The following is a 27,865-nucleotide window of genomic DNA, read 5'->3' on the forward strand; positions in this document are numbered from 1 at the left end:
CAAGGCATTAAATAAGCTTTAATTAATTCAGAATGCAGACAGCTTGAGTGGTCACCTGAACTCACAATACACTAGCCTATTCTCTGTCTCTTACATTAGAAAAGACAACCCATAAGATAAAGCCTTTTCTCAAAGATCTGCCTTGTTGTCTCTTCAATGTCCTGCCCTGATCAGTGCTGAAGCCCGTTTACTGCAGTTCTGCCCTAGTGTGGTCCTAACCCGGCTTTCCCCATCATGCTGCCTGCTAGCATAGGACTGCATTGTCAGAATGGAAGTTAAACCAGTTTATACTGTGGAGAGTGAGCTCACACACATCTTGTAATCTCACTAATGTTTAACTTTTTTGGCAAGTATACTTAAACTATTTCATAGTTAGACATGTTCCCTTCTCCAGATCTTCTCCAAGAGAAATTCAATCCACTGACCTGATCCTAAGGAGTACAAAATAAAACAAACCAAAAAAAAGGGTCATCAAAAGTATCCAGCACAAGTATAGGTTCTGACATCCTACAAAACTGCTAAACAATTTCTTTAAATGGACAGAACATGCTCACCTGCGTGAGATTCTGGAGATATGACTGAACACTCTGTGGACACAAAACAATTACAGTCATTTGGTTTGAGAAAAAAATAAAGTATACATTCGGTGCTTAGTTATAAAATTGTATATTGTTTCAGAAACTCATACAGTTCATTTAAATAGAGCCGCTATGTGATCATCAACAAATGAAATCTCAATTACTAATGCTACTGCTGCATTTACTTTTAAATTATTTGTGCCCATTACTGGTTTGAATATAGCAGCCCAACTGATATTATACAACTAATGGTTGACCACAGTGCCACAGGACTGTCCAGACTCCTCAGAATCAGTGTGTCTGCATTCGCTCACTGTCAGTAACAAAGTAGACACACTCCGTTTTCTTTTATGAAGCGATAAGATACTTGTCATCTACTGATCAAGAAATTGTCAAATGTAAAATTTATTTTGCTGTAGGTAAAGAAAAATCGTGATTCTATAGATTGTTGGAATTCTGTTCCGATTTCTGTGCACAGTGTCACTAGAATACTAGTAGGATAAATAACTCAGTGTCACTGCTGTGTTTTCCACCTTGACGTAACTTTGTCCAACTTAGCAGTAACATTATGTGTGTCAGAGCCCATGCTGGATGATCCTGAAGCTGGCTGGTTATTCACCAATGTCTTATCCACTTATAAGACAAGTTAATCAGTAAGTCCTTTGTGACCCAGTACGTACATTAGCTTTTGCATTTCTTCAAGTGTGTTTGATCCTGCTCAACAATGCACTATGTATAATACAGGAATACATATGAACAAATTAGTTCATATAGAAATTAAATAAAAATAATAATTTATAAGACTTATTATGTTATATTACTATACATAAAATGTCCAGTGCAGCTTTGGGTGAAATTAAGAGGGTCAAATTCGAACATGACATAGAAGAACAGAATCTAAACTAAAAAGCAGAATACACAGAGAAAGAAAATAGAATGCTATGTGGTTTTCAGCTTACAAAAAATGAGAAGTGGTTTCTGCATTAATTTGAAACACCCAACTCCTGCTTGACAGACAAAATTAGACTTAAAATATTTCCAAGTTCTGCCCCACATTTATTTTTTGTGATTATTTTTTGGTTTTGTGAACTGGTTTGTTTTGCCCATATTTGGATGCATTGCAGAGAATAATGGACTCTGAGAAGATTTTTGCAACTGAATACAAACACAATTGAACTATTCTTTCATTATCTGCAAGACTTATCCAGAATAACTGGGCACAAGGCCGGGGAGCCAGTCCTTCACAGAGCGACAGAGCAAGGCTCAAACCCACAACCCCAGGACCCTGGAGCTGCATGACAGTAACACTTCCTGTTACATCACTGTGCCATATACAGTATAGTGTCCACGGTGTAAATTAATGGTGTGAATACTGTATGGGAATTATCTTACCCATTTTCATTTCTAGACCGAAGCTCTTGGATCTGTCTCCTAAAGATTACATTTCATAAAGTATTAGATTTAAAGAAACAACAAATTCATCATAGTGTAGTATGATTACAGTGAGTAATATAAGAACAATAGCATGATGAACAAGTTGATTTATTTACATTTATTGATTGGTAAATAATTCACACTCACTTATATTTCTTGGTCACAAAGAAACATACTCCTCCAAATAAAAGAGCGGTTCCAGCCACAGCCAATACTGGAGCGATGATGTGTACATAACTCGTTTTCCCTTGAAAACAGACAGATGTTTCTAAAGTTAAATAAAGCCCCTGAAGATTTAAAGGAGATTTGAGCAGGTTAATCATCATTTAAAACATAAAGATGCACTAAAGTGCAGCTCATATCAGTGTTCAGGAAATTAAAGCTTAAAGTAGAGCTTATGCTAGGTATGTTCTATAAATAAATAAATATATATATATATATCTTAGCAGGATACAAATGTGACTAGGTTTGACAGAGGAGCTGATTTCACTCACGCTTTATATATATGAGGATGCTTTTAAAAGACTTCAGGCCGCCATGGAAACTGACATTGCAGGTGATTTTTGTGTGATCATCCGCCTCTGTTGGCGTCACAGTTAGCAGGGATTACACCTCCCAGTTTCCATTACCGAGGGATCTGCTGCTCATCATCACTTTACCATCTTTATTACTCCAGGTGAGAGTGGGGGGAGGGAGGGGCAGGTGTGCTTGACAATACATTTTAATGTAGTTGGAACTCCTTCTTCCAATGTTTCTGGTTCTTGCACTTCTGGTGGATCTGGCCGTTCTACACAAAATAACAAAATGGGCCAATAATTATATCATTATAAAAAAATATATATAAAGACTTACATAAAATGACACAGAATTAAATGGAAATGGTTGAAAGTGAGAATTGTATGGTTAGTGTGAATACAAGTTACATGAAGATCTATATGCTTTTTGGAGTATATTATCTAAAGATACTTTTGGCAACACAAGACTGAAACTCATGGGGTTCTGAAGACAAAATGTAGCATACTTTCAGCTCCAGAGCATTTACTTACTATTGTAATCAAGTAATAAAAGGCAGGTGCTCAGACAGGGAACAATTACTTACAGGTGTAAAAATGAATTTAACATCCCTACTAAAGATCATAAGTCAGGGTTCTGAAACACAACTGATTGACAATTACAAAAGTTGAGCAGACAAAATGTAAACCGTGGTCTTTAAAATGCCATAGAGACGCCTCAAGTAAACAGCAAACTATATTCAATATGTTATGCTCAAAAGGTACAAAAATCGTCTTAATATCCATTGGTGCATCTTAATTTATTTTCCCACAGGGTTAAGACAAATTTCCTGAGTTAAACTAGGATTTAGTTTGTGATTCCTGATAGCAGTTGCAAACCGAGTCATATTCAACAGAGGAAAGCATACTTACGGATCATGGTGAATAACACACATTTCTCCACAAAGGAAAATTTATCTGCCTCTATGAGTTCAGCTCTGAAACAGTACGGTCCATTGTCATGATCTTTGACTTCATCTATCTCTAAAGTGCAGTTGTGATCAGGAGCTCCCAAGTGCCCAGGCAATTTTGTGCGACCCTTGAAGTTGTCTGAAATTAGAGTTGAATCTTCATGATAGATGTTTATTTTCTTGTTATCTTTTTTGTGCCAGATTCCCCTTATACGTGAAGCTGATTCTTTTTTCCCAGGATAATTGGATGTGCAGGGCACGACCACACAGGATTCAACCAGTGCTTTCATTTCAGGTACAACTTGTGCCGTCCAATCTTCAGAAAATCCAGTGGTGAAGATTGCTAGATTCAGAAAGAGAAACATATAATACACTTAAACTTTTCAAAAAAAAAGTTTATTAAACCAAGTTTTTTACTGGACATTAGTCATTGCCAGTTACATCCAGATGTTAGGTTTCCCCAGTCAGATGACATTTTAACCTTTAAGATAAGATAAGACACGATAAGATAAGATAACATTCACAAGTCATATTCTCATTTACAATGGCAGCCGAGCAAGCAGCAAGGGGGCTACTTGAACAAAGAGGGAATAAAAGGGTGTGTGTGGTGTGTGTGTATATAAGCATTTTATTGAGTTTTATTACTGAATACAGACCTTGAAGACAAAGCCACAGAAGGACTAATATCCCCTTCATCTTCAACAGTGAATATAAAAAACCTAAAAATGATCTGTAAATATGAGAAATAAAGAACAAATCAGTAAAATTAACTTCTGAAACTCAAAAACATTAGTATCAGTCTCTTACATATATTCAGAAAGTTACATGGAACAGGGTATGATTGTTAAATGACATAGGTGAGTCTATTTTTTGTTGACATTGCTTATGTCTTTAAAGTTTTCTGTATCCATCCTAAAATTGTCTCTGCTCACTATGTTAGACATATTTTATTTGCTGGTACACCTTATAGACACAAAGTCAAAGCTCATCTATTGCATGGTGTTTCTGGATATTTCTGGTTTACTATTCTCTGTCCAGCAACACGGCTGTGTCTAATCCACTCATACCAGGTTAACACACACTACCACCCCACCTCCAAGTCAGTGTCACTGCAACGTCTCAAAAAACTTGCCCTTCCAAGAAAGAGTTCCCCACCAAAACGATACAGCTGTGCTACTTTTATTAAACCTAAATAAAACCCTTTAGAGTGTGTAGAACCCTAAATAAGTACCTTATTCTTGGAAGTCTGAAAATTAGAAAATTACAAATAGCAGTGGTTCCTACAGGATATTACTGGGGACCATAAGAAATTATCAGTCTAGTCCTGGCATTACGTGCTCAAGGCAGGATTTCATCACTTTTTTGCTGGTCTGTAATATTTAAATAGACAGTGATAAAGATGTGGCTCAGAGACCTCCAGTAATATCAACTTTTCTATGAGAGCCTGAGAAAAAGTATTCGCAAGGTAGATAGAGCGACACATACACACTCACAAAGACACACACACACTTCACTCCTTCACACTTGTGGACAATTTCGCACAGCCAATCAATCTATCAAGCTCTCACAGACAGGTACACAAAGTGGAGAACAGACCCCGGACCCTGCTGTGTGGCAGTGATGTCTATGCATCTGTACTGCCTTATATACATATATTTTAAGTAGAAACATTTCTTTTAAGAGATTACGTTTTGGTGTGGGAAACAGTTAAATGGCCACATACAGTAATCTATGGCTGCTTTCAACCCATTTGACTCAACTGAGACAGTAGCCAATTTCTCTATACGTATATCTCTCTAGACGTATATGTATAATTCTCAATACGAAGCTGTATTTAGAATTAGAAACTACAAGAAATATTTTAACCATGTCCTTGAGTTAAAATAACTTTAAGATGAATGAGATAACAACTAAAATGGCTTTATCTACGTAAACAAAATTTACTTTTAATAAATGACTAAAAGTAATTTTCATTACACTATGTTTTAGATGCCTTTGTCTGGATAAAGTCATCAGCAATTAGAGCAATACAAGTGTAACAGTCAAAACAGTCAAACTGCATTTTATATTTCATATTCATTACATGATTATATTCTTGCCTTCCCTGAAATCTTGGTTTTATACCTGTAAATACATATAGAACATGAAGAACTTTCTCGGTGCTGTCTGTGTGAAGGAGACCGGTGTCTGTTCTTCCGTTATGAGCTCACGCATGACCTCATCAGGTCAAAGAATGTGAAGATCCAGCCCTCAGTGTGACCCATTAGTTACTTAAAAAAATTATGGCAACAAAGTGACATGTAATATTATTGAGTAGATTCTAATTTTTCCGACTTTTAAGTAACATTCATTGAATAAACTAAGTTTAAGCAAGAAAATTATGTTAATGTTAATAAAATGCACAGTTAAAATGTGTTGGATTTAGTAATAACATGCCTAAATTTGAATTAATATAGCTCAAAAATATTGAGTAGGAAAGGACTATTTATCTGCGTAAACTTAATTAATATTTACTAAATATCTTGCAAGTATTGATTTACATTTACTAAATATCTTGCAAAAATTGAGTAGCATGTAATAGGTTTCTGGAGAAAGCTTGTTTCTATTTACTGATTATAGTAACTTTACATCTATTCAATAATATCACGTGGCACTTTGTTGCCATAATTTTTTTTTATTTTAAATCTACTTAATATGTCCTTTTGTGCCATGTTTGATTCAGCAGATCAATATGCATAAAAATAATACCAGGTAAACATTTATTCAACTCTTGCTAAATTTATTCATACAAAAATTGAAAATTGATACAACTACAACAAGTATCACAGGCAGAATATATTTTGGGGATGTGATGCAAGGTCAAAACTTGTTGGTGCACTTAAATCGCAACAATGTTTTGAGACTGCACTCATTTATTACCAGATCAATTTAATTAGAATTCAGGATGCACCTGCAAATAGATGAAAATTAGTTTTAACTTCATAGGAAAGTGTAATGTTTTGGTGTTGGTCTTTTCTATTCATCTATTTGCAGGTGCATCCTGAGTCCCAATTAGATTAACTGGGTATAATTGTTAACAAAATTTGATATCTTGTATTTGAAATACATTGTGTACATAAAATATAAACACACATAACCTTGCTGTAGTCAAATAATTTAAACCAGACTGTAGACAGTGAGTGGTTTCTATTCCCGCTCCGGGTGACTGTCTGTGAGGAATTGGTGTGTTCTCCCCGTGTCCGCGTGGGTTTCCTCCGGGTGCTCCGGTTTCCTCCCACAGTCCAAAAACACATGCTGGTAGGTGGATTGGTGACTCAAAAGTGTCTGTAGGTGTGTGTGTGTGTGTGTCTGTGTTGCCCTGTGAAGGACTGGCGCCCCCTCCAGGGTGTATTCCCGCCTTGCGCCCGATGATTCCAGGTAGGCTCTGGACCCACCACGACCCTGAATTGGATAAGCAGTTACAGATAATGAATGAATGAATGAATATCTAATGTTTAAAAGTGAGCTAATCTGGCTAAAATTGGCAGCTGCAAACCCTGGCTCACTGTTCAGTAACTGAGGCAAAAATCGGTGAGGCTCCTCCAACCTGTAATTGGAGAATAAAGCTTCTCACAGCTCCCTGTCCTTCACCTCTAAAAACCTGGACACAGGTCATACAACTTTATAGAAATGATTGGAATTGGAATTTCTTGCTTTTAATAAATACTAATTATATTGTTTATAGTAGTGCCCTCAAGTCACGCTCGAATTTGGTTTTACGTTTCAGATTCACAGCAAAAAAAGTAAACTGGGAACCATATCAGCTACAGCCTGTTTTTGAACACTACAAAATGTCCGAAACACAAATTAATGTAATTAAACAGTGAATATAACACCGTTTCTGACACAGAAATAACATCAGCAGTAAAAATTCAGAGTGATCTGAATGGTCTACTTTAACAGAAACAATCGGGTATATGGCGTGAAAAGAGAAAATGCGATTGGGAAATAGATTTTTTTTTAAACTTAGCAGAAAACCAAAGAGATTAAAAATAAAAACAAATGTAGCTAGGTGTTCCTGCACAATATTATGAAAACAGGCATTCGGATATATTGAGTAAGGAATACAAACATAATATGTAAAATGTTAAATGTTTAGTAAACAGACGAGTCGTTGCCTCTGACTTGGTGGTGCACAGTGTTCCTCTAATTTGCTGAACTCTGAGTTCAAACGCAGCTCTATGTAGTAAGTGAGAGTGAGCTACTGCTGCAATGACCGTTTGAAAGTATAGACTGTAAAAAAATCCTGTAAAAAAACAGCCAAATTACAACAGTAAGATGCTGTTATTTGTAAAATACGGTAATACTGTAAATAGGAAATCGTTATTTACAGTATTACCGTATGTTCAGAACAAGTAAATCATTTTACTTTACAGAACAGTATTTTCTCAAATCCGCCTTCAGCTCCGCCCACACTCAGATGCTGCCGTTGTAAAAAACCCTGAGGATTACTCTTCCCTGGTGTATCATTAACAAGGTAAGCTGCCTCAGTCAAATAATTTTTTGTTTTGTTGTGTGTGGACTTTCAGATTGAATAAAAGATTAGATGTCTCACTCAGAAAACCAGTACTACAGCATTAAGCTTTGAATGTGAGAGTTGGCTGGATTGCTAATGTTAATATTTGTTTAGTAACCTAAATCAACACGTGTTACATGTTAACTTAGTACAATATATATTTTTTTCAATAATTGCTCAACTGTCATTTAAAGCTGCTTCTCTGTATTTATTTGTCTGTGGTTCATCATTAAAAAGGTAACTGTTACCATAACGAGAGAATTTTAGTTTTCCTGCCTGGTAAAATTATCATTCATAAATATAAAAATCCCAAATATTAGTAAAGATATTACATATAGTTTTAACCTGGCTAATGTTAGCAGCTTGATAGTGCACGTTGACTAGATGGCTAGTTTGCAAGCTAATGCTACTCCTGATTTTGTAACTATGAGTTGACAGATTTTAAAATTACAGTACAATACAGTATTTTCTCAAAGCTGTTTTAGGATTGCTCTAGTATGCATCATTATTTTGAAAACCCGTTTACCATTTATTTTACCATAACCAAAAGGGTTTCCTCACTTTGCAGCAACTTTGAGTCTCTCAACACTGGGATAGCTCATGAAGTTACAGTGAAGGGCACAAAATACATGAGACATCAAAAAGAACATGTACATCTTGATTAGTGAACAAGAAGGCCTTGTAGTGGGAAAAATTAAAGTAATTCTCATTCATGAGGGTTTAGAACTACGGTTTATTACAGAGGAGCGTCAGGCTTCCTGACATGGATGCTTATAGTCTTAAACTACTAGAGAAAATGTGTTAACCGAAAGAATCTGCTAGATTACTACCTCTTGCCTGAGTATATGGTATGGGCATGCCATTACTAATTCTTCATCATTTCTTTCTGTCCTTGTACAGAGATGCCACTCTTGATTGAAGACATAAAGGCCATCATTCTCAAGACTTTGCCCAATGTTTCTGAAGAGACTTGTGTACCGCTGATCTCTATACCTCAGCATTGTGGAGTAGAAAATAAAGACGACGTACGATATGTACAAGAAGAAGATATTTGTGAAGTAATACTTGCCAGTAATTCAACTCAGGAAAACACTGGAGGCCTTCAAATTGGGTAATGTAGACCTTAAGTATATCATAAGGGTGGATCAGTGGTTTTCAGTGCTGTTCTAGACTACACTTTAAAAGATGGTTCCTCAATTGTTCTTTAATAAGGGGAATGGCTCTGTAGAACCATGTGTTTTACATAGAAACATTTCATGCTTAAATTGTTCTTTCATTACAAAATGGTTCTTCATATTGATGGGGAATGTGTTGTATGTGGTTCCATATAGAACCTTTTGAAAATGGCTCTATATAGCACCAAATAGTTATCGTCTATTGTTTCTATGTCAAACTTATAACAATAGAAGAACCATTTTTGGCGCTATATAGAACCATTTTCAAAAGGGCCCTACAGAGAACCACATACAACACATTCTCCATCAATGCAAATAACCATTTCAGCATGCAAAGAGCAAGCACTGGCTTGCACATTTTAGAGATTCCCCTGCTTGAACCACAAATTATTTAACTAATTACCACATTAACAAGCTGTTTGAGTTTAAATGGGTGTGTAAAAGCAAGGAAAAATACTTTAACTATTAAAACCTATAAAACTACTTCAGGACCAGGATTGACAACCACTTCATTTATGAACAATGTTTATTTGTTTAATGCATATCTAATATGACAAATATTTGTAGAAAAGAACATTTTAATTAAATGTAAATTTAACATGGGACTACCTTTATTCATTCTGTTGCCTTTCAGAGACAGAGACCCTCACTTTGAATATGGAAGTAAAATCAAGTCATTCACCACTCTCCAGCCCAACAGCATCCAACAGATCTAATCCATAACTGCATTCAGATTATTTTCTTTCCCATGGATATGAACAGTCAAGCTCACACTCCACATCACTGTCCCCAGAAACAGACAGCAGTAGCCCAAACACTGCCCTATTACACATTTCAAAGACATGGCCCGAAAGGTTTCAAGCCCAGTAGGAGGCCTCTTGTACTTTTCAGTTCATCCAGAGGTAAGACATTTTGTGTCTTACATTTGTCTGTTTGTTCTTGTGCATGCTTAATTTTCTAAATCACTCTGAAAGTCACAACCAATTTCTATTTTTATACTTTTGTGTCTCCAGGCACTTCGTTGGGATAAACCCAGAGAGAGGTTCAAAGACTAGCCAGGGCAAGGTGGTTTCAAAGAAGACCGGAAGAATCATGAACAAGAAATCTCTCACAGCCAACCCTCGTCTCTCCACACTCCTAAAGAATCTCATGGACTTTCAGTGGGACTTAATTTAGGCAAGCAATTTTCCACACACTCACGCTAATGCACCCACTGGTAGTGTGGGCAGATAGTGGAAATTGTACCAGTTTTGGCTGTTTAAAAGACTTTTTGGTTTAATTTTACTGGCCTCTCCCAGAAAAATCTAGTCCTCCTTTAATCATACTATATAATTTTATTTGAGCTTGAAAATGAGAGGGGCACAATGTTCAGACAATTCACAGAGTGTATTTGTTCTGAGGTTGTGATTATGTTGTCATTTTATTTAATAAATAATATACTTGAACATTTTTAATGCTGAACTTGTTTTTATTCAGTTTAGTCTATTTTTTAGAAATCTGATTTGTATGTCAGTGAAGTAATTTCACAGATTACTTACAGTGGGCAGCTGTCATGGGGAAAAAATGTAAATTGTATTTTATTACAATGGCAAGAAACTGTCAGTCAAAATACAGTATACAGACACTAAAATGATAATGAATTTCATGGTATTTTAATAGTTTGTTTTCAATACAATGGTAATCTGTAATTCAGAGTATAGTATAGAAACTGTAAAAATTACAGTAAAGAGCTGGAAACACTGCTGCCAGTATTTTACTGTATTTGTTCAGGTTCACGGTATTATAATGTACTTTAATGCCACGGTAATAAACTGTAATTCAGAATACAGTACAGAAGCTGTAAATATTACAGTAAAGAGCTGGAAACTCTGCTGCCAGTATTTTACTGTATTTACTGAAATTCACAGTATTTTAATGTCTTTTAATACAACAGTAAAAAAGTGTAATTTAAAATACAGTACAGAAGCTGTAAAAATTACAGTAAACAGCTGGAAACCCTGCTGCCAGTATTTTACTGTAATATTACGGGGAAATTTTTTATAGTGTACTCTTAAGGAGACTGAGCGTCGTGTCATGGCTTCATTATACCGTCAACAGACACATGAAACAACATGCAAACTACAGAAAGCACAACATCATCTTCTTAAAACTGTAATTCAGGACTGTAATCACAAAAACACTTTGTTTTTTAATCAAGCGTTGTTCCTCACCATCTGCTAACTCTCCAGGCTGTGCTTGAAACTGGTCTTGTGTTTACGAAGCACCAGTGTTTGTAAATAAACCGCCTCAGTCCGTTACCTAGGCCTCTCTCTCCCTGCACATAGCAGAGGCATCTGGTGTTTTTTAGACAGTGAAAAGAACTCTAAACATTGAAAACAACGAACAGAAATGAAGGTTACTTTATTCCTGCTCCATGGTTTTGCTGTTTCGGATCACTTAATGTGGTAATGCCTCCAAACTCCGGAGACGGCTAAATGCATTAGCGACAGTGCTACAAACTAAACATCTCGATTTACATATGAGTGTCTCTGGTAATTCAGTCAGTGAATTAAAAACTTACAGACAAGTTAAAATTCATCCACATACAAACAACTGTCGTTTTCCCCCTCAAACACACCGATCCACCTTAAAAAATGCGGAGTTTAGAACTGCGTGTCCCCACATTTAAGAGCGCCTCAAACAAAATACACAATTTTAGATAAAAATTGTTCTTTCCCTATTAATAATTTAAGAGCTGTTCACTTTGGGAAGTCCGAGGACGTTGAGAACCCAAGAATGCTGGTGTTCACGAGTTTCAAAATGCGTTGGGTGGAAGTGTGTGATTAAAATTAAAGACCTCCCAATGAGTAAAATCTATTACATTTTCTGGATCTTTGGTGTTACTGATAAAATATGAATAAATTCTATTCATCATATCCCAGCTAATTTTATTCAGCCAAAATTGTGTAAATTGCAATTAATACTATCATCATCATCATTTTCTTTTCTGCTTCTCCATTTCAGGGTCGCGGTGACAATTAATACTAATATTTATTTATTAATGAATTGCTAACTGTTCAAATTTGTTGAATTTAGCTCAATTTGATTTCAAACTACATAAAGTCTTTTTATTAAGTGCAAGTTACTATTAGTTTTTAACTAAATATTAATTGACCCCAGTCCCACTTTTTACAGTGTATGTGCGTGTATGTGTCTGTGTGTGTGGGTGTGGATGTGTGTCTGTGTGTGTGGGTGTGGATGTGTGTCTGTTCGTGGTGTGCCTCAACTGTATATGGGCACGAAAGTTTTTAGAAATAGACTTCTCTGTTCATGCATGGTTAGTGGAAAATCATAAAGCATGACCCCTAATTCAATTCCTGCATTTCTGCATACAGTAAACTAACTTTACTTAAATGGGGTACAAAGCTAGCAATTACTAGTAAATTCATGAAAACAGTTGGAATTTTACAGTGAATTAATTGAATTTTACATGACTAGATTATAGCAGCATACAGCAATTCACTACACGCTGAACTAGAAACCTCTGATGTAGTTTCCATGGTCTGAGCCTTCAAAATGAATGACTATGTGACAGATTTGCAGAAGAGTTAGTGTTCTAAAAATGTCTCTGGAAGCCTCTCTCTGAAGAGGCCTTTACTGACTCCTCCAACATTTTCTGTTGCCTACCTTTATGACTCCACTTGTAGTTTACATTCTGTGTGATTACTTGTTACGTGTGTATTCTATTTTTGCTGGAGAGTGTACAGGTCTGTGCAGCACCTATTTTTTTGTCTGACAAGGGAAGACACTTGTCCAGACCAGCTCAGCACACTGTTCTGTGCAACACTTACTTACTTAGGTTTCTGGGAAGAGTAGGAGACAAGCATCTGTTTTGCTGTTGTTTGCTTTCAAATATTTTGTTGGCAAAGTTAGAAAAATCAAGAATACATTTAATCAGATAAAAGTAAAATTTTAAAATGTAAAATGAAATTTTCAAGATTGTGTCAATGCACTCTGAGTACTCTGATCAGCCAGCCTGAAAGGAATTAAGAGCATGTGTTGTTTCTGCCCCCTCCACAGACATAAAGCCCATGGGTTGCCAGGTTGAGGAAAACAGAACGTACACAAAGACAAGTTTAGAACTTTGGACTGTTACAGCTAATGTGCCATAAACAGCCTATTTACACAGTGTACATCACGTCACTGAAACATATACCTACACTGACAAAGGGCAAAAGTTGAATGAGCTGCCAGTTTGATTTAAAGTTTCACCAATGATTCAACTTCCTTATCGGTTCTTCCCTTTTCCCTTAAATGTGAATCTTAAGAGGCAGATGATTATTAATCATTCACATTTTCATATTCCAACATCAAGTTCCACTGTACATGGGTCAGTTTATGACTCTAATACTGGAGCAATCGTTAATTTTATTGGTTTAAAACAAACAAACAATAACACTTACATCCCTTAATCTGCCCATGTTACTTACTTCATCCATGTAACACCCTCAATCCATGGAGTTTACATCCCTTGTTTGCTCTGAATATGCATTTTATTAACTTAAAACACACAAACAATGGAGTTTGCATCCCTAAACTGTCTTTCGTCACTGCACTGGTCATTACTCTAAAGTAATCTAAAACAAACCACTCAACAGTTTACAATTTTTATCCATGAATACATCTTAACTTTAAAAGACATTTTAACAGAAAATGTAATTGCCTACATCTTTCAAACATATCACTAGTATTTCTTCTTGTTTTACTTTGCCTCAAGTCATGGAGCTTTTTAAAAGGATGCCAATGCTTTTATGCCTGTTAAAATCTGATGTTATCTCTGTTCTCTTGTTCACTTGCATGGCTGTAGCACACTTTGTGTTTCATCTGGTAACCTGGGGTGGTGTACTGCACTGTGATTGGACAGAGGGCAGGATCTCAGGCCAAACAAAATAGGGCTCCGCTCTAGAATGGGCCTCCTCATAGAAGAGCTGCAGCACTGCTCTAAGGGATGCCAGTAACTTATGCTGTTTCCTTCATCTCTAATAACACATACTCTTTAAGGTCCTTATTCTGCCATAGTGTTATTTTATGTATCAAACTTTGTAATGCACTCGGTTTAGCCATGTGGGTCTTAATAGCAGTCTAACTGCAGGTTGTTTGTTATTCATTACTTTGTATTGAACACAGCAAGGTTTACTTCTCAGGGAGTTTATTTTAATCTTAATGAGAGGGCATTCTCTTCATACTGCATAGAAGCTTTTTCATCAATAAAGTCAGTTCCTTCCTCTGTGGTCTCAAAGATCTCTGCAGGAAATAGGCAAATTTATACCTCTACACACTGTGAATTGTGATGAAATTTATTTTTACTAGTGCTTCCTTCAGGTCGTGGTGGATCCAGTGCCTATCCAGAATCACTGGGCGCAAGACAAGAACACACCCTGGAGGGGGCACCAGTCCTACAAAGGCCAACACACACGCACACATTCATTCACACCCACAGACACATTTGAGTCGCCAATTCACTGTTTTTGGACTCTGAGAGGAAACTGGAGCACCCAGTCTCCATGCAGACACAAGGAGAACACAGCAAGCTCCTCATAGACAGTCACAGTACACATTCATCAGGAACTAACAATAAAACCACTGAGATGTGAAGTGAATAATTTTAAAATGTAACATCATGATGATGAAGTAATACTATAAAATCAATTAATTTAATAAATAAACCTCTGTCAAGTCCTACAAACCACTTTTTGGTCTTTGTTTAGATGAACATTTCTCAATAGAAGCACATATATACCCTACTGTGGAAAAATCTTAGGCACATGCTAAATAAGTTGGAAAGTAAAAATGGCTTTAAAAATAATGGAATTAATTATTTATTGCTTGAAAGATAAAGACAACAATGTGCAGTAAACATTAATAAACGAAAGAAAGTAGTAGATGGCAAAGACCTAAATTGTTTGCAGTTATGCACTGAAAGTGTTGTCTTTGAAATATTTGACAGTTCTCTTGTGAAATTTGGCATAAAGTGATGAGCAACTTTCTATTTTATCTTGCAAAATCTGAGCCTTTAGGTTAATTCCCATTTTATGTGTTTTATATTAATCTGTTCATAGTATAATGCTTAAAAATATTTTGACAGGAATTTTCAAGATAATAGAAAAGCTAGCAGGGTCTTGTTTTTATTTCATTTCACAAAATATCCCAACCTTTCTGGAAATGTGGCTTGTAGGTCCACTCCCGAAAGGAGAAACTAAAACAAAAAAAAAAAAGGGGGAAGTGGTGATCACTAAAATAAAGACATCACACTGGCTCTAAAAAGGGAACGAGAGTCAAGGGCAGTAACTCTAAAAGACAAAGTTAACCATCAGGAACAAGGGAATAGAAGTGAGTAACTAATATTATTAATAATACCAGTAAACCTATTAATAGTAATACAATAATAATGCCACATTTCTGAATAGATAATAGATCATATAAAAATAATACTTCTTTGTCTTTGTGTTTGTGTCACAGAATTACTAAACTAGCTCATTTATTTAGAGTGAATTGGAAGTTGTTTAAAAGACATTACATGTTTATCTGCTGTTCTCCTCAAACACAATAATAAACAATATTCTTTGGACCCAGGTCCATAATTAAGACAAGAAGATGTCATGGTACTCATGGTGTTTGTGCCTCTACTGCCTTTTTCTTAAAGGTAAGTTGAAGAAATATTCATGTGTCTGCGGAGGCATTGTATGTAAAATTTTGATTATTGTTTGACCCCTGGTCACAAGACCAGGATGAACTTAGCATATCCACATATGACTTTACTTAATTAAGTTTCGGTATTAGTACTAGTATTAATTTTATTGTTGTGTCTTAGCTGTGTAACACAACTGACTGTAGAAATGAAGAGACATTTGTTTCAAGCTCAAATACTTTTCTTTTTAAACAGATTGTCTGTGAATGTGGCTAGTTAGCCCTTTATTGGATAATTCTTTTCCACCATAAAAATCATATATTATATCTCTTTTTTTTCACATTAACACAGTTCCTTTGGGTCTTAATGAAATGTGTGTCATGCTATTGTCAAAAAAAACCAGAAGGATCACACAACACAGCACCATTCTTACCCTATATAAGTAGCCCTGTTCAGAACATTCCATTTGGAACTTTACTTCTGACTATTGAGAAAAACCCACACACAATCTCAACTGTTCCATGCTCTGGCATCCTGAATTGTTCTTTCCACCTTAAGTGCAGCAGTTGTGTCCTGGTGCCTGTACTGCGTTTATTATAGATGTGAAATAGATACTGCTCAATGTAGCTGACAGTTAAAGCAATACAGTTGGTGGTTTTCCATTGCGTGGCACCTGTTCTGCTCTACTAAGGTCTACTTGCTTTCTGGTCCCTGGTTCCTGATTCATATTCCACTACAAGCCCAAACCACCATGCAAGTATAGCCAGTGACATCACAAAACACTGTCTTTAGGAGTAACCATAAGCTTTGAAAACTGCATCAGTAACCAGCACTGATTGCCCATGATGTATTTGTGGTTTGGTTTTGTTTTTTTTAGGACTGAAGTTCTTTTTTTGTTCCTTGATGATATTAATAGATTGATAGATTTACCATGATCCAAAAATTGTGTTGGATCAAAGTAAATCTAATAGCAATTGACATAACTCGAATATATTCATGCAAATTTTTGCCTGTGTCAGATGCTCTTATAGTGCAAAATGTGCGTGGAGCCGTACCTGTGCAGCGCACGCAGGAGAATCGCCAGCGGCTCTATTCTCACATTCTGACACCAACTTTACCTGGAGTCTCTGGGGGGTAGCAGGATATAGTTACTGTAAGGTCCAGGACAAATGTTTTGGGTGTTCATGTTCACATACTCATTTCCGGATTACCGTGCATGTGTGAATGTGCCAGTCTGGCTGTCTGATCAGGGAGCACTAGCTAACTAATTAGTTTCTGCCTACCAACTTTCCCCACAGCCACAAACCTGGCAGAGTTGATTGTATCAGAAAAGCAAAACTAAACATCTGTTGTTGTAATAGGCATAACACTCACCTTGCTTATAGGCAGGGGCCAGCAACCTTTACCACTCAAAGAGCCATTTGGACTCGTTTCACACATTAAAGAAAACACTGGGAGCCACAAAATCTTTTTGAAATTTTATATGAAATAACACTGCATATAACAGGGTTTTTTTTTTGTTTTGTTTTTTTTTTTGCCTTTGTGCTATGTATAAACCAGGGGTCAGCAACCCGCAGCTCCAGAGCCGCATGCAGCTCTTTGATCCCTCTGATGCAGCTCAGCTTTTGAAAATAATTACTGAGTATTTAATTAAAATGTATTTTATTTTAGTTCGTTCATTTTCAAAATGTAATTCTATGAAGATTATGGCGATCTTGTAACATCTAAAATATTTTATTATTTAAAATATTTTGTCGCTCTTAATAAACGTCACAACTTCCAACGTGCGGTTTCTTGAACTTTTTGACCGCTGACTGCACGGCGCCATTAAAATGATGACGGCACGCAGAGAGAGGACAGCATTTTTGTTTGCTGCCAGTGGATAATTTAAGTTCAGCGTTTTTTCCCCCCATTACTACAAGGACTCAAATAGACATTGAGTATTTTACTTAACCTTCAATGCAACGTCTTTTTTTTTTTAAAGTTTAAAAAAATTTGTTGCATGCAGAAATGTTATTTCATTTTTCTGCAGTCGTTCATTAATTTCATAAATGTAACTTGTCCTGATTACATTCTGTCTCTCTTTAATATTGTTTGTCTCAGGTCATGTCCCCATAGGCCTTAAAACATCTGCCATCACAGCCATTCTGAAAAAGCCTGGCATAAACACAGCAAACCTTGATAATATCTGGTCTATTTCTAACCTTTCCCTTTTTAGGTAAACTTTTAGAAAGAGTGGTTGCCATTCCTGATAGACAACCTTTTTGAACTTTTTCAGTCTGAGTTTTGCACAAAGTATATTCATGAGACAGCCCTTCTGTGGGATTTAAATGATCTCCTACTTGCTACTGATTCTGGTGCCCTCAGCATTCTTCTTCTTTTAGATTCTTTTAGATAGAGTGTGGCATTTGACACTGTTAATCACAGCATACTCATCTCCGGTCTCTCAGCTATTGGCACAACTGACACTTCACTTTCATTTCCTACTTCACCAATATATTTCACTTTGTTGTTCTTGGTAAACACAAAAAGGCCACAAGGTTAGATCATCCACAGCCATGGTCGTAATTTCCATTGTTATGCAGACTGCACTCAAATTTATGTGAACACAAAAATACCTCCACTCCCACCCTGTGTAATCTGTCCTGAACCACAGCAATATGTTTGTAAAGGGATGTGGTCTTGTGACTCTAAGCAACATTGTGACTTATAAGCACATTAGAATTGAAAATAAAATTTTGAACGGCAAATGTTTAATGAGGCGGGCGGCAGGGTGGTGCAGCAGGAAGTGTCGCAGTCACACAGCTCCAGGGACCTGGAGGTTGTGGGTTCGATTCCCGCTCTGGGTGACTGTCTGTGAGGAGTGTGGTGTGTTCTCCCCGTGTCCGCGTGGGTTTCCTCCGGGTGCTCTGGTTTCCTCCCACAGTCCAAAAACACACATTGGTAGGTGGATTGGTGACTCTAAAGTGTCCGTAGGTGTGAATGTGTGTGTGTTGCCCTGTGAAGGACTGGCACCCGCTCCAGGGTGTATTCCCGCCTTGCGCCCATTGATTCCAGGTAGGCTCTGGACCCACCGCGACTCTGAACTGGATAAGCGATTACAGATAATGAATGTTTAATGAGTATATTTGGCTTTATTATTTTAATTTTTAAATGTTCTTACTTTGTGAACAATTCCTGAGTCAACATTTTTCAGACAGTTTCTAAAAGCATGTGATTATTTATGGCTTTGCCACAGTCAAACAGACACAAAACCTCTTTTTTCATTCTTTGTCATTTCAGTGTGTTCCACTGAGGGTGACTCATGGACTACATTTATCCCTTCCTCAGTAACTGGGCTGAAGGGCTCGTGTGTGGACATTCCCTGCAATTTCAACTTCCCAGGCTCAGACAGGAAATTCTCAGATTACACAGGAATCTGGTTCACTGAATCAAATGCCATAGCCTACCATTCAGACACTTCCAAAATCAGCGCTGAATTTCAGCATCGTACCAAACTTCTGGGTGACTTAAGACAAAAACACTGTTCACTCAACATCAGACATTTACAGTCCAGTGACCGTGGCCCATTTTTTTTCCGGATTGAGATCAAAGATTTTGAGAAGTACTCCTTCATAAATGATAAAGTCTCTGTTATTGTCGAAGGTAAGTGCTTTTGAGGTTCAAGCACTGAAAACAACATTTTATGCTATAAAGGAGAATAAGTCATTTTACCTCCAAAAACTAAATATCATTAATAAAAGGCATTATATTTTTATTCATTTATTAACAGAGATAAATTAAATTTAAATGTGTTGAGACCTCTAAATAAATTTGATTATGTTCAGTACAGCAGGACAACCTCACATGGTGTCTGTGTCATTAATATTTTTTAATTTAACTGCAGATTCTCCAGAACATTTTATATTTTCTGTGGAGAAGGAAATGAAAGCAGGGAAGAAGGTGACCACTACCTGTTCTGTGTGGCACTCTTGTACTTCTGACCCTCCTCATCTCACCTGGAGCCACCAGGGGAATGTCAGCAGCCAATCCCAGGAGCAAACCAATGCTCAGTGGAAGATAACATCATCTTTGAGCTTTATCCCCTCCAAACTGGACCACAATACAGTGCTCATCTGCACAGCTCTGTTTTCAGGAGAGAGGAAATTTATGAGCTCCACACCTCTCAGTGTCACCTGTAAGTCAATTTAAATGCACCAATTAAATACTGACCTAATTTATACTGTATCATTTAAATTGTCATATTTTGAATAAATAGTTTTAGTACGAGACACGTCTGACTGAAAGTGAACACAGCAAAATGGTAGGTCAAATATAGATATACATATATACATAATATTTCTCATTATATAAATATCGTCGATGTCCAGTTAAAAACACATATTTATGGTTGCATTAAAAAGAACAATAAGTAATTTCACTGACAAAAAAACACAAAAAACAATCTCATGTGATTTGTTTCTTTCAACATCAAATCACATGAGATAAAGAATTAAATTGCTAGTTTATGCTCCCTAGAGTGTGTCCCACACATAGAGATGGCCATGTTTATCTTAATTTCAGCTCTGATGCATCCAGGCTACGAGGTGTCTATGTAACAGTCCTTTTTTTCCATGACATAAAGAAGAACCATTGGAGGAAATGACTGAAAGCGTATGCCCTGAAAACAATGTGGCTGATAGTATCAATGTATTTACTGTAGATCCTCCAGACAGTGTTGAGGTGGTCTTCAATTCATTTGTGAAGGAGGGAGATTCGGTCAATCTGAAGTGCTCCAGTGACTGCAACCCTGCTGCTCGCAGCTTCCAGTGGTTTAATAAGAGCGGGGCATTGTTGTCAGAAGGACACACGTATACACTGAAGAGTGTAAAAAGACACACTGAGCCCCTCTACTGCACGGTCACTAACGCAGAGGGACAAGCCAGGTCCAGACTGATACAGCTCAATGTATTGTGTGAGTAAATCTACAGTGGGAGACTGTTGAATTCTCCATGCATTTTGTAAATGCTTCCTATAATTTCTCCTATAACCCATTGCCATGGATTTGTATTTTTAAAAATGCAGTTAAAAACAGGAATCAGGTTTATTCCTTATTATAAGATATCGTGATTGCTGCAGAATGTGGTCCGGCATCATCTTGTTGAAAAATGCAGGGTCTTCCCTGAAAGAGATGACGTCTAGATGGGAGCATATGTTGTTCTAGAACCTGAACATAGTTCTCTGCATTAATGGTGCCTTTCCAGACATGCAAGCTGCCCATGCCACAAGCACTCATGCAACCCCATACCATCAGTGATGCAGGCTTCTGAACGGAGCGTTGATAACAACTTGGGTTATCCTTGTCCTCTCTGGTCCAGATGAAATGGCATCCCACTGTTCCATAAAGAACTTCAAATCGTGACTCATCTGACCACAGAACAGTCTTCCATTTTGCCACACTCCATTTTAAAAGACCCCTGGCCCAGTGCAAACGTCTGAGCTTGTGGAGCTTGCTTAAAAATGGCTTCCTCTTTGCACTGTAGAGTTTCAGCTGGCAATGGCGGTGGGTATTGGCAAATTCTGGTATTTCTGCACTATCTTTCTGCGCAACAATGGTGGAATTGGTGATCCTCTTACCATCTTGGCTTCATAGACACACTGACACTCTGAGAAGCTCTTTTTATACCCAATCATGTTGTCAATTGACCTAATTAGTGTTAATTGGTCTTCCAGCTGTTTGTTATATGCTCAATTTCCTTTTTCCAGCCACTTGTTGAAATTTTGAATCAACATATTTTTCCTTTAAAATGTTACATTTACTCAGATTAAACATTTGATCTGTCATCTATGTTCTATTACGAATAAAACATTGACATTTGCCATCTCCACATCATTGCATTCAGTTCTTATTCACAATTTGTTTAGTGTACCAAATTTTTTGGAATCCAGTTTGTATAAGTTGGTAAATGGTTATGTTTTATTAATGTGCATTAAAACAGTTACACAATTTCAGAGTTATATATCTAGATTTCCTATCCACACACACACACGCTGTTTCCCCCAGTTTATGGTCTCTCTAAAATCACTTGCCCCAAGCTTATCTCAGAGGGTCTAAACGTGGAAATGTGTTGTGGTGAAATTAGTTCATGTTTCCAATTGACCAAAATGCAGAAAACTTTTAGGTAGAGGGTAGTAACTAAAACAATTTATGGATATGTGTTAAAGTAAGTTAATATGAATGTACAGAAAGGCACCTGAAAAACGTCACCCAAACCGGTGGACATTTGGGCAAAATGTAAGGGGGGAAAAAACAAAGAAGCGCCACAACAACATGCTTTTACAAAAGAGTATGAGGTCATAAGAAGGAAATTAACACAAGTAAGAGATGGGGAAATAATATAATACCAAATCACATCCAACTGGAGAAGTTAGTAATCTCATTTTTTTTCCTTTTTGTTGTTTTCATTATTATTTTTCTTCTTATGCTATTTTTTTGCTTGGTGACATTTTATAATTTTTTTCTCAAATTTTTTGAGCTCTTATTTCCTACTAGCTTTTTTGTCCCTAGTTTCTTCTTAAACAGAGATAAGCAGGCATCTAGTAACCTAGCAATCACCCCTCTACAAATGTGTGCTGATGAACACTGTTTACCATGGTCTTAAGTATCTCGTTGTAAGGGAACTTCTTTGTTTTGTTACAATATGTTTGCCTTGTTATATGTCCTGCTTAAAGATTGTTTCTTCAGTGGGAGTTATCTAAGTCTAACTTAAGACATAAAAAATCCCAGCAACACTTTTTTCTGTGATAAACTAATGACATTGTATCAGACTCATGTTGCTAACACTGCTGTGCTGAGAATGATCCAGTAACCAACTGTATGTTGCAAATATATATATATATATATATATATATATATATATTATTATTATTATTATATTATTAAGATATAGGTATCTATATCTTTATTTAATCATTTTTTATTATTCTCCCCAGATCCCCCTGAGTTCAAACCTGGCTCTTCTTGTACCACAGAGATCTTCACAGTGACGTGTCTGTGCATGGTGGACTCTCACCCAGCCAGTGACATCAAGTGGTGGGCTTCAGATCCCTCAGAACTGCTCAACAGCTCCAGCAGTGAGAAACATGGCTCTCTTACCAGTGTGACTCTAAAGGGAAGGTTACACTCAGATGTTGTGCACTGCTATGCCAGTAACAGCCAGGGGAATTCCACTCTAACTCTAACAGTTCCTCGAAGCGGTGAGACTTCAAATCAGACAAGCGTTTGCCTTCAGCAAAACAAAGGGGGGGGGGGGGGGGGTAAATGTTTTTTGGCTTTGTCTATTATGCTTTATGCTTAAAATGATTGAAGAAGTATGTCAAGCATTACATTTGACAACTCCCAAGTCTGATGATGCTGAGATAATATTTCCTTTTAACAGAAGCACTTATGTACATTGCTGTTGCTGTCTCTGCATTTCTTGTGATTCTCATTATTGGCCTCACTGTGTGGATAGTAAAATGCTGGTAAGGATGCAGTATTCTTTTAAAAAGTAAATATGTTGAGAAATATACAACATCTTTATGAAAACTCTGAAAACACTGTTCTTCCTCTGAAGCAGGGGGACAGAACAGACTGAAATACGTATGAAGACTGAAAAGGATGTGAGTGGCAAATCTGACTCAGAAAGGTATTTTAGATGTCACTGTTACTGAGATATACACCTGTTTCAAAAAACATCCTCTATAATGTTATAATGGTTATGCACTAATGTTTATATTCTTTTTATGAAACAAATGTTTTTGAAAACCAACCAAAAGCATTAAAAATATTCAGTTTTAACCGTATTTCACCTACCCCAGATCTAACTGATTTTCCAAGACCTTCGTTTTTACTGAGGCTAACGTAGCCTTGAAATCCCATAAATCCATCTGCAAAACTCTGAACTCAGAATAACCGTAGTCTTAAAAGGTGCACTATCCAAGATTTTACACATTTATAAAACATAAAATGTCTCTTTCCAATATAAAGGTTTAGAAAAATAAGCCATAATGTGTTCTGTTTTGCTCTCCTCAAGGCCTTGTTTTCACCCCAGGACAAAAAAATAGCCCCACCCTTTGTTTTCCCTCCCCAACAAAAAGGTCACTGCCCACAAAGTTTTCTCTGAGTAAGATGGCATACTATCAAATGTTCAAGACAACACAATAATTCACATGCTCCTGTGCTGAGAATAAAAAACACACACAAAAAAAACAGCAAACAGCTGCTAACAAATCGTTAGACAAGACAAGAATCATTGCTGAACTGACAATTCAGTAAAAACACTGTTCTGCTGAAAGGCTCCAACAGGGCTCTTAACTCACAGCTGCACTCACTCCAACAAACAGTCTCCTAGGTCAGTGACTCCTCCTCCTGCTGATGTGTTGGGATGGCACCCAGGGAAAGGCTTGGGAAAAAAAAGGTACGGTAGAGGCACATCAAGGATACAAAGAGTGTAATGTACCTTTAAAGGTACAACCGTGTTTAAAAATCCAGCTGTGTTCCCTAAATGTACATTACATTCTCTTCTAATAATAATAATAATAATAATACATTTTATTTTTGGCACATTTCAAGACTCTCAAGGTCACCGTACATAATAAAATCAAAGCCAAACAACAGGTATAAACAAAACTAGTTAGCTAAACAGGCTAATTACAGAGATACATAAAATCAAGAATCAAAGGACTAGGCTAAAGACTGTATGCTGTCCTGAACAGGTGGGTCTTGAGGCGTGATTTAAAAATGTCCAGGGACGAAGATGGAAGTATGCAGAGCGAGTGATGTTATTTATATGTGCTATCAAGGACGACACCCAGACTCCTTACCTGAGGGGAGGGGGAAACAAAAGTATTGTCAATGGGGATAGAGAAACTGTTTACTTTTGCAAGAGTGGATTTTGAACCGATGAGGAGAACCTTTGTTTTATCACTGTTGAGTTTGAGAAAATTGGAGGATAACCAAGACTTGACTTCCTCTAAGCAATTGCATAGGGAGGTGGGAGGGAGAGAGGAAGTGGGTTTGCTAGAAAGGTAGAGCTGGGTGTCATCAGCATAGCAATGAAACTGGATGTTGTGTTTATGGAAGATTTGACCAAGGGGGAGAAGATAGATTATGAAGAGAATTGGACCAAGGACAGAGCCTTGAGGAACACCGGAATTGAGAGGAGATGGCTGGGATGTGAATGTCTTTAACTGAATAAACTGAGTGCGGTCAGAAAGATATGAGGTGAACCAGTCCAATGGTGTGTTGGAAAAACCGATGGCTGATAGTCTATGGAGGAGGATAGAATGGGAGATGGTGTCAAATGCTGCACTCAGGTCAAGAAGAATGAGTATAGATAAAACACCTGAGTCTGCTGCAGTCAGAAGGTCATTTGTTATTTTGAGGAGAGCTGTTTCTGTACTGTGATGAGGACGAAACCCAGATTGAAACTGCTCATAGAGGTGGTTATTAGAGAGTTGGGAATGAATCTTTTGAAAGAAAAGGTAGGTTAGAGATGGGACGAAGGTTATTGAAGATGTTAGGATCTAGACCGGGTTTCTTAAGAATAGGGGTGACTGCATCAGACTTTAAAGACGAAGGGACAGATCCAGAAGTGAGGGAGGAGTGAATGATGGCAGTTATCTGAGGCAATAGTGAAGATAAACATGCTTTAACCAGGGGTGTTGGGAGAGGGTCAAGTTAAGAAGTGGAAGGTTTAGATTTATGGATGAGATCAGAGATATTGGAGATAGTTGGAAGGTGAAATGTAGTAAATGGGTGAATATAAGGGGCTGGAACTGGAGAAAATAATGTACAGAGAGTGTCAGGAAGCAATTGTTCAGATCAGATCAATTTTGGTATTGAAAAATGACATTAGTAAGTTGCAATGGTCAGCAGAGTAGAAATGAGAAGGTAAAGAGTCTGGTGGGCGGAGAGTGGAGGTGACCAAAGAAAACAGGGCCCGTGTGTTACCATCACCAGCTCTAATTAGTTGGGAGAAGTACTGGGATTTTGCTGTGCGAAGGTTGTCTTTATATAGAAGGAGATGGTTATGATAAAGATCCTTGTGGATTGTGAGTCCAGTTTTCTTGAAGAGGCGCTCCAGCTGGCGTCCAGTAGCTTTGAGCTGACATAGGTAAGTTGTGAACCAAGGAGCTGAATGGGTGAAAAAGACAGTCCGGGATTTTAAAGGAGCGAGTGAGTCCAGTAGAGAGTGAAGTCCAGTGTTATAGAGTTGAACCAAATCATCAGTAGTGGCTGGATTACTCGGATTAGGAAGACTGTCAATACCTGATAAAAGTGAGGTTAGATTAACATTTTTGGTATTACGATATGTAATGGTACGTGGTGGTCTATTTTTAGATAAAGCCATATTGATTTTGAATGAAATAACAGAATGATCAGAGACAGGGAGTTCGTTGGCAGTACAGTTGTGTGGAGTTACACCAGAACAGCAGACCAGGTCCAAGGTATGTCCTTTAGAGTGAGTTGGGAAGTTGACATGCTGTTGTAATCCGAAACTGTCCAGGCAAGATGTAAAATCCTTAGTAGTGGTGTGGTTTACATTGTCCATATGTATGTTGAAATCGCCAAGCAGAATAATATTGGAAAAATGTGAACAGAGGAAAGTGAGAAATGCTGAAAAGTCATTTAAGAAATCCTTATTAGGCTTGGGAGGACGATAGATAGTAGCCAGAACAGTTGGTTTTGGACCATGCAGCTGTATGGCTACTACTTCAAATGTGATGTAAACAGGTAAAGTGAGTGTGGTGGCTTTCAACTGCTCATGGTAAAGTATCGCGATACCTCCTCCTCGACCAGTAACACGCGGCTGAGAGATGTAAACAAACCCAGCCGGCGTTAGCTCATTCAGCTGGGAAAAGTCCCCTGGTTGTTGCCACGTCTCAGTAAGACTCCTTCTCCAGAAGGAGAGGTGAATATTTGTTTTCATTTATCATTTTCATGATAGAACTGTGTCAAATAAAAAAGTCCTGGAGATGAAACCGGGCGAATGAAATGTGGTGCCACCACAGTGACAAATTTTCGGACAGTGTACCTTTGTTAGGGGAATTCCTGCTTCACTCACTGCTGTGTAGCGTCAGGTGGACAGGAAGAGTAGATTTTCATGTTCTAAGTTAAATAACCACTGCCTTAATGCACAAGCCTGCTTTCTCTGCATTAAAAGTGAGGCTGAGTTTATAGTTCCTTATTCAGAGTTCTGATTCCACCTTAAAAATAGGCTCAAAATAAAACTTTTAAGGTTGTCATCACGCGAGGTGTGATTGAGCAGGATAGAGGGCGAGGCTGAAGCGAAGGACGTTGCTGAATAACTGTTTATGTTTGGCTCGGAGATGCTAGTGAGAACTCTGGTGTCAAAATCCTGGAATGTGCACATTTAAAGACAATTTTGGTCAGGTTTAATTTGTTCAAATATGTGACAAAACCTTATTTAATTTTCAGAAAATTCAAGGTCTCAATCTACGACAGAAGTGAGCATGTATATGGCAACATGGCGGTAGGTTCACTGTATCAAAACCTTTGCTTTCACAGTAAAAATGTTATAGTCTTGCAGTCTATAAAATGTACATAGTCAGAGGATTTCATAGAAATCATGTATGTTCATAAAGTAACAACAAGTAGCACTACTGTAGCTTTTGCAGATAAACTTTTAAACTCAATTCTTTTTAGTATGATATGATAGGAACATTTATCATTTCTGTTATAACCCTTCAGAATGTGTTCCCACTTGAATATAACTGTCAGGAACATTTCATACCACTACACTCTGCTTTATCAATTAAATATTTTGAAAATACTAAATTACTAATACTAACAATTACAGAAATGGTAAATTTGATCTAACATTTTTCTCCCCTTGCAGCTTGAAGAGGAGCAAATTCCAAACCCATATGACTTTGTTTCTGCTGATGATGATGCAATTTATGCCAATGCATGAGATCCCAAGGTGGGGCTTTGAATGGATATTTCGACAT

At 37.3% G+C, this 27,865-nt stretch overlaps 2 protein-coding genes across 2 annotated transcripts in view; one reads left to right on the forward strand and one right to left on the reverse strand.

Moving 5' to 3' along the window:
- LOC136686209 (Schwann cell myelin protein-like) overlaps window positions 1-27,865 on the reverse strand; it is a 126,601-nt gene that overhangs the window by 2,327 nt on the left and 96,409 nt on the right. Inside the window, exons 6-13 of the mRNA XM_066659839.1 lie at window positions 19,825-19,996; window positions 4,131-4,204; window positions 3,437-3,817; window positions 2,507-2,799; window positions 2,160-2,259; window positions 1,971-2,009; window positions 555-587; window positions 363-431 (exon numbers count right to left, since the gene is read on the reverse strand). Coding sequence (XP_066515936.1) covers window positions 2,663-2,799; window positions 3,437-3,817; window positions 4,131-4,170 — 558 coding nt within the window. The 5' untranslated portion in view covers window positions 4,171-4,204; window positions 19,825-19,996 and the 3' untranslated portion in view covers window positions 363-431; window positions 555-587; window positions 1,971-2,009; window positions 2,160-2,259; window positions 2,507-2,662. The remainder of the gene's footprint in view (window positions 1-362; window positions 432-554; window positions 588-1,970; window positions 2,010-2,159; window positions 2,260-2,506; window positions 2,800-3,436; window positions 3,818-4,130; window positions 4,205-19,824; window positions 19,997-27,865) is intronic.
- Window positions 15,508-27,828, forward strand: LOC136700525 (myelin-associated glycoprotein-like). The gene is made up of 10 exons (XM_066675937.1): window positions 15,508-15,573; window positions 15,817-15,886; window positions 19,154-19,516; window positions 19,758-20,048; window positions 20,574-20,825; window positions 22,844-23,107; window positions 23,290-23,374; window positions 23,467-23,538; window positions 27,333-27,387; window positions 27,754-27,828. Exons 2-10 carry the CDS (start codon window positions 15,838-15,840, stop codon window positions 27,826-27,828), a joined length of 1,506 nt encoding a protein of 501 aa, XP_066532034.1. The 5' UTR covers window positions 15,508-15,573; window positions 15,817-15,837.

Source organism: Hoplias malabaricus, chromosome 1 (assembly GCF_029633855.1).
Source record: "Hoplias malabaricus isolate fHopMal1 chromosome 1, fHopMal1.hap1, whole genome shotgun sequence".
NCBI lineage: Eukaryota > Metazoa > Chordata > Actinopteri > Characiformes > Erythrinidae > Hoplias > Hoplias malabaricus.

Coding starts and splice junctions, on each gene's coding strand:
- LOC136700525 (XM_066675937.1), top strand. CDS start 15,838: ATGTCATGGTACTCATGGTGTTTGTGCCTCTACTGCCTTTTTCTTAAA. Junction 23,108..23,289: donor TCTAACAGTTCCTCGAAGCG/GTGAGACTTCAA, acceptor TCCTTTTAACAG/AAGCACTTATGTACATTGCT. Junction 23,539..27,332: donor GGCAAATCTGACTCAGAAAG/GTATTTTAGATG, acceptor TTTAATTTTCAG/AAAATTCAAGGTCTCAATCT.